The sequence below is a fragment of the Aythya fuligula genome, chromosome 10 (genome assembly GCF_009819795.1).
Source record: "Aythya fuligula isolate bAytFul2 chromosome 10, bAytFul2.pri, whole genome shotgun sequence".
Classification (NCBI taxonomy): Eukaryota; Metazoa; Chordata; class Aves; order Anseriformes; family Anatidae; genus Aythya; species Aythya fuligula.
Window position 1 is genome coordinate 15,935,239 of NC_045568.1, and position 19,556 is coordinate 15,954,794.

General features: G+C 47.3%; 1 protein-coding gene across 1 annotated transcript in view; it reads right to left on the reverse strand.

The window, feature by feature from the left end:
• Nucleotides 1-19,556, reverse strand: part of LRIG1 (leucine rich repeats and immunoglobulin like domains 1) — an 85,322-nt gene that overhangs the window by 11,326 nt on the left and 54,440 nt on the right. Inside the window, exons 6-12 of the mRNA XM_032194273.1 lie at nucleotides 18,618-18,761; nucleotides 16,178-16,321; nucleotides 15,070-15,213; nucleotides 10,127-10,270; nucleotides 6,901-6,981; nucleotides 2,402-2,473; nucleotides 1,060-1,131 (exon numbers count right to left, since the gene is read on the reverse strand). Coding sequence (XP_032050164.1) covers nucleotides 1,060-1,131; nucleotides 2,402-2,473; nucleotides 6,901-6,981; nucleotides 10,127-10,270; nucleotides 15,070-15,213; nucleotides 16,178-16,321; nucleotides 18,618-18,761 — 801 coding nt within the window. The remainder of the gene's footprint in view (nucleotides 1-1,059; nucleotides 1,132-2,401; nucleotides 2,474-6,900; nucleotides 6,982-10,126; nucleotides 10,271-15,069; nucleotides 15,214-16,177; nucleotides 16,322-18,617; nucleotides 18,762-19,556) is intronic.

Sequence of the window (19,556 nt, forward strand, 5' to 3'; positions counted from 1 at the left end):
AATGAGGGAGCACAGGGATTTGCTCTTCCAAACTTGTCTGCTTTGCTGGCCTAGACAGATGTGCTTCCCCTAAAATAGGTGATGGCATAAACACTGCTGGCTAGCTGGGAGAGGTCAGAGAGACCCTTAGTATTTAAGATTTTAATAAAACGTATTCTGCACTTGTATGTCATCTCTGAAAGCCATCTTTGCTAAGACATAAAGGCTCCTTCACAATATCTGGCATCCCACAAGCTCTTCTCTAATCAGATCAGATTTTCTCCTCAGTTTTGTTTCAACAATGCAATAGATGCAGCAGATAAAGTAGTCAAAGAGGCAGTGAGCGTGCAACGTTTGTCTTACTCCACAGTCACAGGTACTCACTGTCCTTGCTAGCATCACCTGATTCCCATTTTCAAAGTCAGGAAGAAGATCCTGAACCTGCCCGAGTACCAAAGAAGTGACTCCTTGTTCCACAGACTTTGCACTACTCCAGAGTGCAGCAAATGCACTGATGTGGATTAAATATTTATAGAGAAGAGGAGGAAAGGAAACCAGGCAAGACTGGAAACAGTGTCTGATAACAGCACGGAGCCCAGGCTGGAGCACAAGCAGCAGCTCTGATAACACATCCGTATTTTTACACCAGAAGGCTGGATGACAAGCGGATTCAGCTCAAATGGTGCTTATCGCTGAAATGTCAGTGCTGTACGCGGACCCTAAACATAGGCACGGCAGAGGAGCAGATGGGCCACTGGGATTAAAGCTGTGACGGCGTGAGGAGGAGGGATGGCAACAGGACCAGGGCTGGACTTCCTGAGCGGAGATGAATAATTGCACAGATGCGAACCTGCTGGAGGAACCTGTCTCGATGATCTAATTTCACTCACTATTGAATGCAAGATGTTCCCATGACAGCTACTCGTGTGTAAAAATACCCCGCCGAGGAGGACAGCGGGAGGAGGATATAAATGAGTGGTAATGTGAATAACACCCCCTTGCAAACAACGTGCTACTTCTCACGTCCAGGGCAAGAAAAATCCATGCCTCCTTAATGGTGTGCACAGCACAATTACTTACAGCTGCCGCAGGCTCTTCATCTTAGCAAAAGCGTCTGCTTGAATGGAGCGGATGGCGTTATCTCCAAGGTTCCTGCAGAACACAAACAGAGGTGGTTTGAGCAAAAGGGATGTGACAAAATCTCTCCGTATTTAAGCAAGGACTGGCAGCAGGAGGTGAGGTGGCGGCTCCTCGTTAGGACAGCACGCACTCGCAGCTCACAGAAACAGCTTTCCACAAAGCGTTTTAATATTGAACAAGTATTGCTGAGCAATAGGAAGGAAGCAAAAACCTCAGGAATAAATCGCTATGTCAGTCCATAGCCCACCTGCTCACTACCCTTTCTCAGTCTCAGCTACCTCCATCACCCGGGGCTCAGAAATTCCTCAGCCCTCTCAATAACCAAAGATAGTCAGGAATGTTGAATCCCAGGCCAGACCTTCAGCAAACGTAAAGAAAGCCAATACTTGCACTAAACGGCATCTGAGAAGTTATTTGAAAGTGACTTTGAGAGGATATTAGAGTGCTTGAAAAACACTGCAATGTTTCCACAGGAAGGTATTCTTAAAAGCTTCCCTCGCAACTGTCGCTAATTAAAAAAAAATCCCTTGTCCTCTGAAGGAGGATAGTGTCAGATTTAGGGTGAAGTGCGGGACAGACAAATGCCAGCACTGCTTGCAGAAGAAATCTCAGCACGGTGTTAGTAAGGGACCCTTTATTGGGGGTGGTGCCCCCCAGTCACAGTCCTCACCCCTCAGTACGCTCTCAGTGGCCACACCATTTTGTAGGATCAGTGGCCAATGAGACATCCAGAGCAGAATCTCACGTACTCTGACTTGCCTTAGTTCAGAAAGGAAGCTATTCATGAATCGCTGCTGGAGTCATCAGCCTTGGGACAGAAAAAATATTACACAGCAGCAGCCAAAATGCACTTCTTGCAAACCGCTCTTAGGCAGCGGAGCTGGACGGGGATGTTTGGTGCCTGTATCACAGGCGCTCCTTTGCCAGCCTCCAGATTTAGCAGGAAGTCTGGGCAGGGGAAGAGGAGGGAGCCCTACATCTGAAAGCGCCAATTTTCATCGCTAACCGCCTGCAAAGAAGCAATGTGCAAGGCGATATTTATCCAAGAACAAATCAAAAAATTAAGAGCATGCAGATTTGCCATATGTTCTATAACTTTGTTCCTGGCACAAAAAAAGGCCAAAGTTGAGGCGGACTTATAATGAGAAGGAAGCAGGTGGCCCCCACAAATGGACTGGCTTCTCAGTTTACAAAGACGCTATTAAATTGCTAGCAGATCTCTCAAGCAGCTACTTTTGGCAGCCCCCCCTTCCCCAAATCCAAGGCATGGTGGGTTACTCACAGGTGCTCCAGGGCCTCCAACCCTGAGAACGCTTTCTTGGCCACCGACTTGATCTTGTTTCCAAACAGAGTTCTGCAGTTTCCAAACATCCAGTGCCAGATAAACAGAAAGCAAACGGGGAGAGGGAGGCAGAAAAAGAAGGAACACAATTAGTGTGGCTTTATCTGATGGACGCGCTCGGTGCAAGTCCCAGGAAATCTGAACTGCGTGCAGATTACGAGGGCTGCAGTGCACTCGCTTTCCCGCTCCTGAAATTAAATCCTTTTATCTGTATTCGAATTTAATAGTGATGACAGCACAAAAGGGAATGTGCCGTATCACGGAAAGAGGCAGCTTTGCTCCCGTGCTTGGAAACCAGCTCGCAGAGTAACACAAGGTCCCTCCAGTCTTTGAAGGCTGGCTGCAGACAGGATTAATGCAATGCCAGTGTAACAGGATTTGGGACTCTCCCTGCACCACTTTTCATTTCTGACTTCTTCCCAGGCAGTAAAGAGCAGCGATCTGTTCACTGCAGCTCGGCCTGATCGGGTATCCGCATCCAGGGGCTGCCTCTGGGCTGCGTGCTCACAGCACCTCGCCCACGGGAGCGCCGACTTCCTTCCTTGGCCTCTTACAAACACAACATTTTACACAATAAATAAGAGCAGCGTGATGAGTTCGAGGGCCAAAGGGAAGAAGAGAAAAGGCAATAATGCACAGAGAACCCTGAGCTGAGGAGCACGCCTGCCTCCATCTGTGGCCACGGAGCCTTCCTCCCCACCGGCAGAGGCAGCTGCAGGCAGCCCAGCCCAGCCCAGCCCAGCTGCTGCTGGCAGAGGTACAGGGCTCTGTAAATATTGACCGGTGCTGACTGCTCAGGGGCAGGGTTCATGCAAAATGGATGAGCCCCTCAACTGTTTAAAAAAAATACATCCACCGATGTCGTTAATTAGGAAATTCTTTCCTTCCCCCAGCTCTCTCTGTGTGAGGTTTGTCTTCCAGGTGCATCTTTTACATCTTTTATCCCCCCCCCTTGCTCCAGCACAAGTCACTGCTGACAGCTCTGGTTAAAGGACTGCCACGTCAGGTGCTCTGCTGGGTTGGGTTTTCCTGCAAGATTCTTCCCTCAGACACAGGCTGCCACCTACGTGCTAATGAGGCTCCAGAACTGTGCTCACTGCACTGCTCGCTACCAGCTGTGGAAAGGAGGCTGGGGTATGAGATGAAACGTGTGGCCATTATCTGAGCTCATCCATTTGCAGGAGCTTCTTAGGGCTCTCCACAAAGCACCATCCGAGTGGCAGGACAAGCTGGTGGCTTGCCACTGCCACCCAGAACGAACAGCTTCTGTGCCACACCGAGCAGAAGGAAAAATGGGGCTCAGCAAGGCTCCCGAGAGCTGTAACCTGCTCTAGGAGCAGTCTTGTTCTAAATACCTGGAGAGCTGTCCTGAGCATCCTCTTACAGCTCCAAAACCAGTGTATCAGAGCTTCTCCTTACTGCATTTTACACTACATCAGTGTATAAAGCAACAGCTGTATACAAGCTACATACACAAGCTTTATACAACACCCCAAGCAGCAAGGGCTGTCTGCAGGCACGTGTACCATCAGCTGGTAAAAGGTACCTTGTCTTAATGCAGGCTCTGAGAAGCCCATTAGAACGGTTAATACGGTAACTCACTCACTGTATGCACATGGGCCACATGGCAGCAGCCAGACAAACTCATTTATGAACCATAACCCTGAACGAGCGCTGTTCTGGGTTTGGATTTGATAACTGGAGATTTCTGCGTGTGGTTTACAGCAGATCTTGAACTCTGAAAATCTGAGATACTGATTCTGTCAATTTACCCATCCGGGCAGAGGCAAGCAGGGACCCTGGGGGATGAATACACCCACCTCCGCGCTGCTTGTGATGGTGCATGCGGTTTTATGGTTACATCCATAGGAAATACTCAACACACTGGGAATGAAGCCGTGCTCCAGCCAACTCATGAAAGCCACGATGCCTTTCAGTCCTCAGACAGCCCCTTCTCTGACTCGGGGGCATGCTCTGAACCCAGCAGCCCCCTTCAGAGGGAGGCGCACACGGAGCCACGCAGCTCCGCACCCAGCGCCTCTGCAGCCCAACCGCGCTCCGCAGCGCTGGGCACAAGCGAGCTCTCCCGGTGACTGCACGAGTGTAACCACACGCCAGGCACGCAGTTCATTAGGAAGCAGCATTTTCTTCCCCCAGCCAGTTCTGCACCTGCAGGAAGACCTCGGTCACTGAGTGAGCCGTCAAGAAAGCGGGTGCGTTGGGCAGCTTGAATAATTAGGGAGCGCGGCGCTCCCCGGCGAGCCCACCGATGCTTTTTACGCTTCGGTGCTTCTTTGACTCTCCCTTTCTTGCAGAAACGTTTTAATTTAGGCCTGTGCTCTCCAGCCTGGAGAGCTTCATATATAATTCAGAGAAGGCTAAAGTGGCTGCCCTCCCCACCTCTCAGTTTAACACCTTCATTTCAGCGAACAGCCCTCTCCTGGCTAAATCCTTTCAGAGGCTAATCTGTGCCAGATCAAAGGGGAGCAGCTTTTAAGGCAATCTCCACAGAGCTGAGGTGATTATTAATTCATTGGAAGGTCTCCTCTGAAGTGCCCATTTATTTTTTGTATGCTAATGCATTTAAAGCCTATTGACAGTTTAAACACAGGCTTTAAATCAGGCAGTGAAACCTCTGTAGAGGCTGATATTTTACTTTATTTAAGAAAAAAAAAAAATCCCTGCAAGAATAACACTCATTTCAGTCTTAGAAGAAATTACATGTTTGGGGATTTAAGTGCTGATGAGCTGGAGCAGAGCTGTGCAGATCCCTCTAAGAGTCAACACCCCCAAGTCTCCAGAATGCTCCGGAATGCACTAATCTCATATTCTGAGGGGTTTCCAGCCCTACAGTGACCATGAATGACTCCAGCGACTTCTCTGCTCCTCTCTCCAATGTATGGCAAGAAAACCGGCCACCTTCCGAAGCTGCTGCTGTGCTGGCTGCTGTCAGACAGGCCACAGCTCACAGGGATCGAGAGCTGCCCTGCCCCGAGCCCCACGCACCCACCCCGCACAGCCCTGCGGGCTCCTTCCCTCCTCCCGCACCTCCTGGCCTCTGCCTGACCCCCCACTCATTCCTCCTGCTTGCTCTCCCTTGTCGAAGCAGCACAACTTTCAGATTCAGTCCTTCAGCCTGCAATTCCCTCTGGACAAGGCCTGTGCTCCCACTGCCCCTCCGGCCATTCTTACTGGTTTCATCAGAAGCACCAAAACTTCGGCAGCGTCAGCCAAGCCACCTCCCCCCCCCACCACATCTGCCGCCTCTGCCTTTTTTCTGGCAGCTCGTGGGAATATCTCCTGACTCCACACGCAGCGATTCCTGCTGCCCGCTCTCCCTCCCACACATCTCTCACCTCTCTGCCTGCCTCCCCCTGTCCTCAGCTCCTTCCCCACCTTTTGCCTCGCTTTACTTGTAGCTACAGCTTGGTTCCCCTCTCCTTGGATCCAGTGACTCCCCTCAGCAACGATCCAATGCCATCTACGTCTGTGCCTTCCATTTTTCCTCCTCCATCTCAGCGTCACATCCCCACCAGCCCTGCCAAGGCTCTTCCCACTCCCCCAGGAGGCTGTAATGAGAACAGGACAATATACCGCCCGCCAGGATTCATTCTAGCCATCTGCTCTCCATCGAGGTACTTTTACTGCACCTCTAGCTGTGCCATCGCAGCATCAGAGACAGCGTGATGGGGGGGTGCTGAGAACTTAAACAAAGGCAAGAGGTAATGATTAGAAGGGCTCTTGATTTGTCACAAGCCATCAGAGACTTCCCTGACAGCGCTGATTTATATAACCGATTTCAAATGGAACACGAACAAGTACAGAGCAATGTGAAAATACTTGCGAGGGCCAAGCAAGCAATAAACATTTGCAAGGCGCATGCTTGCCTTAGGTTTCTTTTTATCTCTTTAAGAGTCTATGCCCCATGGTGCCTTTTATTGTCACTGCACATGGAAGCAAGCCCAAAAGATCATTCTCAGACAGAGTATCCCACAGAAACGAATCCTGCTTCAACCCTCTGTTGTAACAGGAAATGGTAGGATTTTTCTCTTCTGTTTATTGTTACTCGCTGCATCAATCACTGCTTCGCTGAGGATTGCAAGGGGTCTTTTGTTGCTCTGTGCTTCTGGAAGCAAAGACCAGTTGTGCTCAATCTCGTATCTGAAAAGAACTGAAGTTACTCTCCCTGGTGTTTCCTCACTGCAGCATCCAACACCGTAAGCGATGGTCACTGCCTAGGATCGCCTCCTGCCTGCTTAGAAACACGAGTGCTTGATAACCCCATCTGTGCTCCTGCAGGGAGCCTGCAAAACCACCACATCTCAGATTTTCTGTTGATTTCTAACTTGTTCCAAGGGAAGGAAGACTGCAGAGGGGAGAGACCCGACCCACACAGGCACACAACTGTTTTGCACGACTTCAGAACCAGGGATACTCACAGCTTGCTCAGGTTTTCTAGGCCTGTGAAGGCTCCGTTGGTGTCTTCTATCGTGCCTGAGATGTCGTTGTGGTCCAGTTCCCTGGGGAGAGGACAAGAGAAAGCTCATAATCAGTGTCTAAATCCTAGGGTCATCATTCAAAACAAACAGAAACTTTGAGAATGGCAAAGAGCGAGCGTCCCATTTCCTCGTGACACTTAGCAGAAAAAGCTGAGTCCCACAGCAAAAACATCCGAACTGCTTTTCCTGCACTGCCCCATGTTGAGTTGATGTATTCTAAAACTTTTTTTCTAGCTGAAACCCTCTGTTTCTGAGGCAACAGTAGCTGATAGCTACTGTTTAAAACATGTAGGTTTTAGACCTGTATTTCTAAACAGGAGGAAAAAGAGCTCGAAGTCCCCAAAGTAAACTGAAAGAACTGAAGGGAACTGGTAGGTAAGATGAGGCGAGGAGGGACCTACATCAGCATCTAAGTCCCTGATGGTGAAGTTTCACTGCACACAGATGGTGCCCACTGAAGGCAAATGATTTCTTCATTTTCTCACTCAATTCAAATTCCACCAGGATAGAGGCCACATTAAACCTGAACAACAAAGGTTTAACAGCTGTCCCTAAATGCTACCATCATAAATTGATAAATTTGGCTATTCCTGTCTACAGTTATTTGTCTACAGCCATATCTTAGGAAGATGACTTGGTTTATTTTCTATGAAACTGCATTTTTTTTCTGGCAATGAACTTGAAAGCTCAACAAAGGAAAACCCTACCACTATTGCACAAGCCTAACTCTGTATAACTGTTAAAAAAAAAAAAAAGAGCAAGAATTCCTTTTTCAGAGTTCGCTTCTTTTGGCTTTCAAATCCACCATCAATTATGAAAGTCAAAGGGGTCTGAAGAAAAACAAGCACACAGAACAAACAAAAAGATCCACAAAAGCTGTTTAAACAGTCTGTTTAAAAATCCTTCCCCCCTGCGCTTTGGTTCCAGCTAGAAGTGAGTACCCAGCAACACAGACAGAAATTTATCATTTCTAATGGTAAGTAAAAAGAAAGGAAAAAATAAATAGGCTTTGTTGGTTTTGTTACATCATTCAGATTTAAAACCTAGCAAAAACCAACAACAAAGCAAAATCATCCAGATAACCCCCTGAACCCTCAGGTACTCTTTTCGCACCTTTTGAAGATTATTATCAGAACAATCCCAGTTTAAACATACCAAAACAAAAAAAAATCTAAAACAAAGCCCCCTGTATTTCTTAAAATGCCAGGCACAGGGATCACAGTACAACTTCTGGGCTATGATGCACACAATAAGACACATGAAGAGAACAATAATAATCCTGAACTACCCCTGCAGTTTCAGTATGCACATGCCTTTCCTCAGTGGGGATGGGGCTCAGCTTTTTGCCCTCAGTACCTAAGCTGGCTGCGGTCTTTCTCAGCCTTGGTGTGTGAACTGAAGATGTGAAAGGCGATGGCCAAAAGCCACAAATCCTCTTTCTCAGCTGCCTTCAGCATGCGACCTGACTGCCGTGGCCCTGGGGAACACTCGCCTTAGCCAGCATTATTACGGATGTCAGGGTGATCTGTGGGCACGTCTATGCCAAGAGGATGGAGAAAAACCCAACGCCCCAGTGGGGTCTGGGCACAAAGAATGCTGTGGTGGCAGAAGAGACAATGCCAGGAGAGCTGGTTTGATGTGCTGACAGTTACCGTGCTATCTAAGAGGGATGAGAGCAAATATATCCTCTCGGAGCTGAGTTTCTACCCTTCCCCTACAGTTGCCAAGCCCATACCAGTTGTTCTGTTTGTCTGGTTTTTAAGGAAAAAATCCCTTCTCAGACATTTGTCCTGCTCAGTTCCACCACTGGCTACTGGTCTTTGGACCAGCGAAGCCTTTCCCATGGCAAAGGCAGACAAGTGGGAACAGCCCGCAGGAACCCTGTGACACGCACTTTTATTAATTGACTGCCACACATTGTGTTTTCTTGAAAAAGGGAAAGAAAACGGTATTGCTTGTTCATCCAGAGGCAGCTCAAAGGTTTAGTGTTAGAAAGGAGGAAAAAAACCTTCCCAACAAATGGGTGAAAATAAAGAGAAAAAAAAAAAAAAAGAGTGGGGTACTTTGGCCTGGCTCTCTTTGTATTCAAACTCCTCTCCCAGCCCCTGTTGCCAATTTCCTATTCTTTCTGGCTGGCTGAGCTTGAATGCTCGCAGCCTTGTTAATCATTGTGCTCTGAGGTCTCTAGGCCTGACCTCTATTTGAATAGCTCCACATTTCAGCAGTTTCACACCCACCAAAGGCTCCCCAACAATGGGCCATAATTAAAGCATGCTCGGGTCTTTTTCACCAGGTGCAGGACCCAATGGGCCTTTCTCTTTATTAAATTAGAGCTCGCTCACACACTCCCTTCTCCTCCTCCCCCCTCAGCCCTGAACATAAAAGAGGCTCCACATTCACTGCCGAGCAAAGGGACCGGCCAGCTCCCCTTCCCCTCCATTTTTCTTTGGAAACCTTTAGTTCCGGTCTTGACAGCTGCCTCCGAGAAGGCCCTTTCTGAATGCCCAGTGGCTGAAAGGCTTTGGCTTAAGTTTAAAAAAAAAAAAAAAGGCGGGGGGGGGACACAAACAAAATCCAAACTCACTTTCCAGTCACTTCCTCCACTGTGAACTTCAATAAAGGGAAGAGTGGGATGCGAGAAGTACTGTAAAGAGGGGAGATCTCTCTGTTCCCATTTCCTTTTCATTACCCAGACCATAATGGGCTTCTGAAGAGGAATAAAGGTATCAAAGTGTGTTTTCTTCTTTTTGAAGGAAGAATTAAATCAGCCTGCTGAACTCAACCAGTCTGGAAGCTTGGCCAGTGCTGTAACTTGGGTGCTGGGAACTTGGTGGGGTTTCAGGTGAAGGCGCCGAGCGGGCAGCCTCTGGAGAGGGGAGGGGAGCAGCCAGGAGCTCCTACGGCAGCTTTTGGGGCTCCCTAATTCGAAAGCACCCTACAACAGTGAGTAGTCCAGTTGCAATTTACTACTCTTAATTAAAAAATAGAAGTTCATTGAATTTGAATAATGGGTAAACACAACAGCTGCTCAAGACAACGGAGCTGCGTGTAGGGGAGTTTGCAGCTGAGAAACAGGCACCCAAAGCAAAGGAGAAGAGTTTGGCAGAACATAAACTGTAGAGGGAAGGTGGGTATTGCGTTATCTGACAAGCTGAGAGCAACTTACAGGACGCGCAGGTTTTTCAGTCCCTTGAAGGCACCTTCTGCAATATGATTGATGGAGTTGTGGCTCAATCGTAGTACGTGCAGTCCCCCGAGGTCTGCCAAGCTTCCCTCGTCCAGCCTGGTTAGGTTGTTGTAAGAGAGTATTCTGAGGAGAAAAACAACAGTCCCGTCAGCCCAACCAGCTGTTTCCAAACTCCTCTGCACCAGCCAGTGCCTGCCTCCCACAACACTCTTACGAGAGGCGATGTATACGGGGAGGGTACATAACAACCTGATTAGGAAATAACACTGCAGCCTGCAAATATTCCCCAACGATACCATGGGGCAGGAGGCATTTGGCACCCGCTTATAGGGAAGTCTTACGAGCATGAGTTGGAGGGAGGGAAGGAGGGAAGCTCCTCCAGAAGTGAATCAGAGCAACAGCCTAACACAGATGCTGTTATGCTGGGGAGAAGCTACTCTTTCTCCATGGACTGCATGGTGACGTTAGGGCCCGGCAGCAGCACCCCTCCTCAGCCCCCTGATATATAGGACAGGTTTAATTAGCCCCATAGCACTGAGATATCAGCAAGGGATATTAGTCCTGGTCATGTTCACTCCTCACTCCTGCTTGGACACCCTCTGAGGCTTACAGGAAAAAGCAGTCATCCCCGTCTTCCCTCTGCCCTGCGAGGTGGGGAGTGCTGCCAGACCGAAAGATTTTGAAGTTCGCATGCACCCTGGGCAGGGTTCAGACCTGAGTACTCAGGAGGTGCCTTATCGGTCCGCACTTGTGCATCGCCAGCCCCAGGCACCTGGGCGTGGGTGTCTCCACCAGAGTCTAGAGCCAAAAGCATTTCACCACAAGGCAATTGAATGCTTGCTTTCATCCACAGGAAGGAGGTATCTATCCACCGTACAGCAGCCGCCTTCCCTCCCGCTCCCCTCTGTCAGGGAGCGTACAGTCTGCCTGAAATCATCGCCACTTACGAGTGCCTAATCTTGGAGGGTTGCTTCTTTCAGCCATCTCTTCCCATTGGTTTTATTCTGTTGGTTTTTGTTTTCAGTGCTCCTCTTGTTGCAGTTTGGAAGCTGGTAGGAGAAAGCTGATTTTCTCTCCCAGCCAAGGCACAGATGAGGCTTCTGAGACTGGATGCTGAGAGTAGGGCATGGGAAGCTCCCTGCTACTGCACACCCCTCACACAATAAATGAGGGGGAAAGCCACGGGCAAAGTCACCGGTCAGTGATCCTCAGCCTGGAGCACTCACCCACAGCTCCTGGTGCCCTGCACGAGTGTCACCAGCTCTAAGTTGCCTACAGGGCAGGGGTTATAAAGCTATCATTCAGATACATCCTGCCTCTCGTGTTTTTTCTCAAATGTCTCTCTCTACATAGGGCAGTTACATATTTTAGAAAATACCTTGGTGACCTGGGAGCACAAGTCCTTTCAGAAGCTGTGAAGCACCAGACAGCTAACTTCAAAAAGTGGGGTTGTGCTGCTTTGTATAAGCACTGAAATCCTTTATTATACAAGCAACAAGAAAAAATTGAGTTCCAAACCTCCAAATTCCTTTTCTAGTCCTTTCTGTTAGTAACTCTGCTTAAAAATGTGTCTAGGGCTTGCATGAAAGTCACTGCAAAGCCAAAACCTAAGTCAAAACAGACACATACTCCTAAGCACTGCGACTGTCATTTACTTGGCAAAGGAGCTGTCTATCTTTTAGCTGTGTGAGTGGGCAGAGGGCAAGCTTTGGAAAAAATCAGCAAAGATTAATGAGTTTGAGGAAGGTATGGGACAACATATTTTCATTCCTAAAGAAGTTGTAGTGTTAGTTATGAAGAACTGGCATCTGGTCAAAATTATGTCCTCACCTGCGATTAAAGAATTTGGCTTAAAAAAAAGAAGCGTTCAAAAGTAATTCTAAACCTGGCTGAGGAAAAAAAAATAGCTCCTTTTGATTCTACACAGAAGGGTTCCTGCTACAACTGGTGAAAGCATGTTCCCATCCGTTCCTCCTGACGTCACCAGGACGGATGGACAGCAGCAGTCTTCAGCGTCTGTCTCAGTGGCTGTAACCAGCTGGGAGGTTTCAGGGGCTGAAGCACCTGGCAGCAGCTTCCTTCAACACATTCGGTCTCTGCTTCCTGCCAGTGGGAAAGGCCAGTTTGCAAAAGACTGCGTTCCTCTCCTCGGCAGTTTGGATTATCTGGGTTGAGAGAAGCCAGCAGGTCTCTGCCACTGCCCCTTCTTGTCTCTTTACCAAAGAAATCACTGGGAAAAACACATGGAAATACCTTGCCTACACACGGTCCTTCCAGCCTGGGAAGGAAGTGGAAGAGTGACCCAAAAAGCAGCCCGCCAGAAGCGATGCATGAAGCAGTTAGCTGGAAATCTGTTGTGCAGCTGCAGCTCCTGCTGCCAGACAGTTCTGGACCAGGTACATCTACCTCCTTTCCTTCCCACTGACCGAACCATAGGTAAGAAGCGAGGCTTCTTCACCTTTCTGAAGAAAAAAAAAAAAAGAAAAAGACCCAGAAGCCGATTCATCATTTACATCTGATGAAATTGTATGCTCCCACTGTGGATTTTTCCATGATACTGATGCCTTAGCACCTGACCGGCGAATACAATCAGCCCTTTCTCGTGCCCATGAGAAGGCAAGAGATCTCTTTTCTTGTTGCATTTTGCATCAGACCGAGACTCGGAGTCATGTTTTCTCCTGACAACTGAAGGAGAGGCAACTCTTCAGATGCTCGCCTCCTCCCTCGTCACAGATCAGCGGAGGTCTGGGTCTCTCTTTTTGTCAATCAAGGACTTTGAAATTCATTCCCCGTACAACCAGAGGCAATACTGTCTGATAACTGAAACCCAGCAGATTTAGTAATAGGGGAGGTGAGCAAAGATCTTTTAATAAGAACGTAACAGACACATTCAAAGGAGCGCACAGAGGCAGTCTAGATGTATCTAGCGCTTCCTTTCCTCACCCTTCAATTTCAGAGCAGACTTCTCCTACGAGCACTCTCTGGCTGTGGGAGTTTCAGTTACGGGTATCTGATAGCTCTCTGTAGCAGCCTTACCCTAAAGGCAACATCTGCAACAGCTTGTAATATTTTGCAGAGATGTGTGCTAACACCCGCATAATTACCTTTCGGATCTCAGCTCTGTCGTCCCTGGCCCCACACTCTAGCACAATCCTGTTTGTCAGGCCAAGCATGCCGCAGTGGCTCCGACCACCAGCCCTTTTCCAAGTCTGCTCCATTCTGCACCAGGGCAAAAAAGTCCTGTAGCGGGTTGCTGCAGTGACTCCAAACAAGCTCCTCTAGGCCAGAACAGCTGCCCATGGGCACTGCTTGTGGTAGGAGATCCCAATCCACACGTGACATTGAAAGGACTCGGCACTAGGTGCAACCTTTCATCTACATCTTAAGGGTTTGCAAAGACGGTGTCAGGTAGAAGAGACAAGCACAGATCTCCCTAAGAGAATTTTAACGTGAGCAATGCAAGGCACAGATGGGATGCACCCATCCCTTCAATGCAGACACCAGACGCTGGATCCCAAAGCAGAAAGCTCCCAGAGCTGTACTACTAAATCAGTGTAGTGATCTGGTAGTGATCTGAATTTGGCTATTCCAGGGACCTAGCTGTGAGTGCCTTAACAAGGTAGATTCCCCTCTTTTTGATGCTTCAGACTTAAGCAGGCTGTGGTTGTTTCTAATCTGTTCTCTTGAAGACATCTACATTGACACTGCCTTAATGCAGTAAAATATCTGTTGCAGATCTGCACGTGAAGGAACTATGGCTGTCTACAGCACTATGCAAAGGAGCCCTTTAGGCATGGGCAGTTTCACAACAGTTTGAAAAATTAGGTAATTAAACAATCACATTTGTATTAAACTAAAAACAAAAGATTTCCTTGTGCCAAAAGAAAAATCCCCATTTGAATGAGTATTTTGGGCTCAACAAAAGATCCCAGTTGGCCACTGCACTACAGGTTCATTCTACAGCTTCTAACCTCAGTGGGATGGCGTGTCATGTCCAACTGCCTTTGAATCTACACGCCAAAAGGTGAGGGACTCACAGCTGGGTATGCAGTTACAGACCCTTAGTCTGAGTCCAGAGGGAGGCCTCTGAAAACAGGATGTTGCTTTACTGTACTGCTTGTTGGTGGACAGGAGAACCCGTAACAATGTTCAACAAGAGATTTCCGAGCATCAAGCAGAATGAATTGCAGTTCCACTAACCACATGTGTCAAGTTCTCCAAAGAAAAAAAGTGAATCTTTCCACAGTCCCACCGAGGGGATGACAGCTACTTCTGTAAATACTGCAAGCATCCATGTGTGTCTCTTCAAAAAGGCATTAAGCAGTGCCACAGGCCCAAAAGGCGCCCTTGTGGGGCTATCCACAACAGCACGGCTTTCTTTCATTTATCAAAGAGACCATACTCACAGCAGGAAATCTCAGGAGAGCAAAGTCAGTGTATTTACTTTTCAACAACTGAACCCTACAGGAAGGGTAAAGTGTAAATAGGAGAAAGGACAACTGCCTTTAAAGGGCCAAACCTCCGCTGGTTAAAACCAAGAATATTCTTTGTAAATACACAGGACAAAGCAAAACTTCCTTCAGGCTGTACAGTCATTATATGGCAAGCAGCAGATGTCTTGTAACTAGCTAGCTAGAAGGAGTTGGCAAGCCCCAGATCACAAGCTCTCCACGTCTTTTGGCACTGTACACTTCCAGTATACAATAACGTATATGGTGCAGAAGTATTTTAAACAGGTGCTCTGAAGGTCATAACATGATGAATAACAAGGGCACCACTTGGAGGCTGCAGTTCCTGCATTTCTACATGTTACTACAGTGGAAGCCGCAGGCCATGTGATGGGGGAAGAGTCCTTACCTTGCCTGCCAGCGTTACATTAGCATCAAACCCTGCCCAATGAACCACGAGGGAAACCAACTTACAGCTCATGCAGCTTCTGGCAGAAGCTCCAGCCGTCGGGGTTGATGCGGGATATGGAGTTGTTGCTGAGGTGAAGCTGGTGGAGAGACGAAAGGCCGTAGAGAGAGCCACTGTTTACTTCTGTCAGGCTGTTATACTCCAGGTGGCTGTAGAGAAAAATCAGAAGGAATGGACAGATAAGCAATGCTGGTCAAATGCTGAAGAATTCCCAACAACGAAGAATCTCCACAAAGGACTGGGGTTTTTGCCATTCCTACACATATTTCCGACATACCTATGTGGACACACCCATGCGTAGGCATTTCATGTGCAAGAAAGGATAGAAATTCAAGAGCAACACAAGCAAAAGGTCTAAGGTATTCACTCAGTAAAAGGCTTTCTACCATGCACTCCCACACAACCTCCCAGTACAAAGGCACAACCCTCTGCCACCATCACAGTCACGAGGTACCAAGCTGGTATATTCTGAGGGCTTAAGGCCCAGATCGAGGTGTGACTGAGGTACACTCCACTGCATGTAAACTGGGCTTAGAGCATCCCAACGGAGTTTGTATTTGCAGAGTCTCAGCTGTGTGACAGCAGCTTCCAGAAACACACTGCCTTGATCACTTGTGACCCCGCAAACGCACTTGAAAGCCAATCACATTGCAAGTTTCAAGCATTTCTCTGCCATGACTGTTCAGCGTGCTCTCTTGTACGGAAAGAACGCATCACTGAGATAGGCCGGCTTGGTTTCTAGGTTTCCCAAGTTGCAGATTAATCAGGTCTGCAGCACATAGTTTCCATGTATCAGTTGAAAGAAATTTGCAGAGCCAGAAAGGCTTTCATTTAAAGCCCAGTTGGGAACTTACGGAGTGTTCAAATCATCAAACTTACAAAGCAACACTGCCACAGCTTGAAAAACTGGATTTTTTTTATTGAACACCTGGCAGAGCACTGAGCTGACAGTGGGGCAATGGGACAAAGGCTGCTGTAGCACTGCAGTTCTGTGCATGCAGGACATAGAAAGAAACATGAGGACTGGCACTCTGAGGGGAGTCCTTGCTAAAAGAAGAAAAGGACGATAACAGGTGAAGTCTAGGCTGTTTAAGAGAAAAGAATGCAACTTACAGAACTTGCATCTTGGCTAGCCCCCAGAAAGCCCCATCAGTCAATTTGCTTATGTTGTTGCGCTGCAGTTTCAGGACTTCCAAGCTGTCCAGTCCCTGGAACGTCAGGCCTTCAATCAGGCGGATGCGATTCCGGTTCAGCTCCCTAAAATCACCAAGGCCATACAAGTATATTAAATCCCAGCCCTTTCTCACGAAATCGTCTGCGCAGCACACAATGGGGACAGCAATGCCAACAACTCCTCCACCGACCGTTCCCAGAGAGAGCAGAAGCACACCGGAAACTTTCAATCCCCGAGCCAGCCAGGGAAGTCAGCTGGGTGTGATCTCTTAAATAAACTCACCCTGGGACAGACTCTCACTACAGAGGAATTACAGACAGTGCAGCAATTCCTCTTCAACCTCTTCTCTCTGAATATCTTTTAGGCCATTTATCCTTTTCATCAATTTTCACACTTCACCTTCTCTCAAGCAGAGACACCATGTGAACAGACACAGCTAAATGTCGGCATCGTTTTCCTTACAACCCACCGTTTTTACAGGACTTGTAAAAACTGTGCTCTGAAACAAATGGGTGCTGTATGAACTGGGAGCCCAAGAGGAAGCTTTATGGCTTAGTTTGAAAGGAAAGCTTTCAGTTCCCTTTACAAATTTCACATTTTTCCCTATTATAAGAAACTACTAAAGACTGAAACAAGTTGTTCCAATAACGAGGCAGTCAGTATTCTGTGTATACAAAGATCTCCAACTTGGTTCATTAAATTTCATTTTTTTCCCACTGTGTTAGTGGGAACCCCTAAAGCTTGGAAGCTTGGGAATACCTTTTTTTTTTTTTTTTTTTCCCAGAATAGCAATGTGTACATCATCACAGCACGCTTCACCAACCCATATCAAACAGTATCATGGATTGCTAGATCCAGACATGCCAGGTGAAATCCCAGTTCCATAATGGCCGTAGAGAAGTTCACCGACACAACGCATTGAAGTTGAAGATAGAGCTTTGCAAATGGATGTCCTTTCTGCAAATGCAAGACTAACCTAAGGGTAGTTCCCTACTTGGTGTTTGTGTTGAACAAAATGATGAAGATTACCACATCAGAAATTGTTTTGGAAAAGATGACGAAGCCGTACGAACTCCAAGCTTACTTTTTTTAAAAAAGTAAGCTTAAAAAAACAACATTGAGGTTGCACTGAAGTTGAGTGTAATTAAAGTCAAGTAAGCAATTAGAAAGTTTTTAGGCATAAAGACTGTTGCCATAACGCGCTTCCTAGACTGAGCTATGCCTTGCCAGAAAAAGAACTCTACACAACAAATTCTACAACACATCAAGTCTGTATAGCTTGCTATTCGTTCCTGTTTATCCACAGCGTTAAACAACCAGCTGTGAGACTGTCCCAGAGTCTAAGAATACCAATCACTCTAACTTCTAGGGAAAACTGCTCCCAAATAGATTGAGTTGACCCTTGGTTTATTATATGTTTGCACAGGACGCAGATGAACACAGCGTATTACAAGCTCTCAGCTAATGGACAGCAATTTCCAGCTGAGAGGCAACAGACTCCTAAGACACACATGCTCTTGTCCTACACTGTTCAATCCCAAATTGGCTATGAATCCTACAAGTATGCCAGCACAGATGCACACCCATTCCTTAGACACGTCTTGGTTTAAGGATCTGCTTCTCAATCAGAAGGCTGCCGTTTAGAGGCGCGAGTTCCAACAGCCTTTGTGTAGTTTTTGTTGATAGACAGCAGTTGATCTTTTGCCTATCAAATTTGACAGAAAGACCACAACAGGTCACAGGCTGGGACCATTTCTCCAGCAGAAAAAGCAGAAGGGAAAAGTTAAGCAATTAGAGCTACTATTTACACATAAAGCATTTTTATAGTTGCAGATGTCTGTGTGTCTCCATGCAGCTCCTGCCCTACAGACTGCAGGCAGGACAATAATGATGTGTGTGTTAACTCATCTAGAGTGTTATTTTCTCTGCCCAAATATCACTGCAGTTTAACAACCTTCCGCCGTTGCTATTTTATTGCCACATAAAGATACCTGTGTGGTCTTGAAAACCTAACATGGTGGCTGAGCTCTGTCACTCCCAACAGACGCATCCTTCCAAACCTCTCTTGCACCACAGACGCCAGCAGTGTTCAGGGGAATGGATTTGTCTTACCCTGTCAATGCACAAGATGCTGATGCCTGCTGCTGCTCCCATCCCTCCCCACCTGACCAAAAGAATGGCCTGAAAGGTCAACAGCTACAAGACAAAAAGGACTCTCCCAGTATGTTTTACTCAGTGCTGGCAGGGCACCAGTGCATAGCTTATTCTAGATTTTAAATAGCAGGTAAGGAAGGGTGACATTTGGTGCATGTATTCTCAGGGGCATTTTGTCTCCATAAAGCATGGCTAAGTTTAATTAAAACACCCATTTCTACTCACAGTTGTATTAGCCTGGGTAGCCTGAACGCCTTGACAGGAAGCTGAGTGATCCTGTTTTTACTCAGACGAAGTGTTAGCAGGGACCGTGACAGACCATCAAAAGCACCAGGCTCCAGGGTGCTGATTCTGTTGCTCCCCAGGTAGCTGCAATAAATCACAGCAGAAAAATGAACTGTTCTGTCAGAAATCTCCTTTTATCAGCATTTAGTTGGTCTCCAGACAGGCTGGTGAAATTACAGAGGTGGCTTCAGTTCCCTTGGATTTCTGGCTGCACAAAAAGCACAGTGCCTTTCCCAGAGCCCTGTGACGAATGTGGAGAAGTGCAGCGCAATTCCCAAGAGCTCCCCTATAACCTCCTGCTTCAGAAAGTTTGGAGTGGAAGCCAGAAACCAGAGAATATTCTAGTGCAGTTTGACTCCAGCCATTCCCCATTTCTTAAGATTTTTCCCTTAGCATCTATCCCAGGGCTCTTTCTTCCTCGCACTCTGGTCTTAGCACAGAGGCTGTTCTTATAAATTAACAAACAAACATCAGGTACAACACACACTCTTATATCCTCTTACAACCAGAGGCAGTAAGTTTTGTGCAAACTTTAATGGAAGCAAATCATCTGTGTGCACCTTTTCAAATTTACCTAAAACACAGCTCACTCTCACTTTATGTTTCTCTGAATAGGCCAAAAGCTCTGTGGGGAGGGCATTACTCTGCTTACCCCCCCTTTTTCTTCCAATTACCAGTGAGAGATTCCTGTTCTTAGCCACTGAGATTTCATTCAATAACCGCTTCAACTGTAATGATGAAATAATCATTCACCCTCCCCCCTTCCAGATGCAAAGGGGCTGATCTAGGAAGCAGCACCTACAGATCCCACTGGGGAAGAAGATACTGTCCTGCTGGAGACAGCTCTGGCTTCTAGGCTTCCAGTGAAAACATCAACAC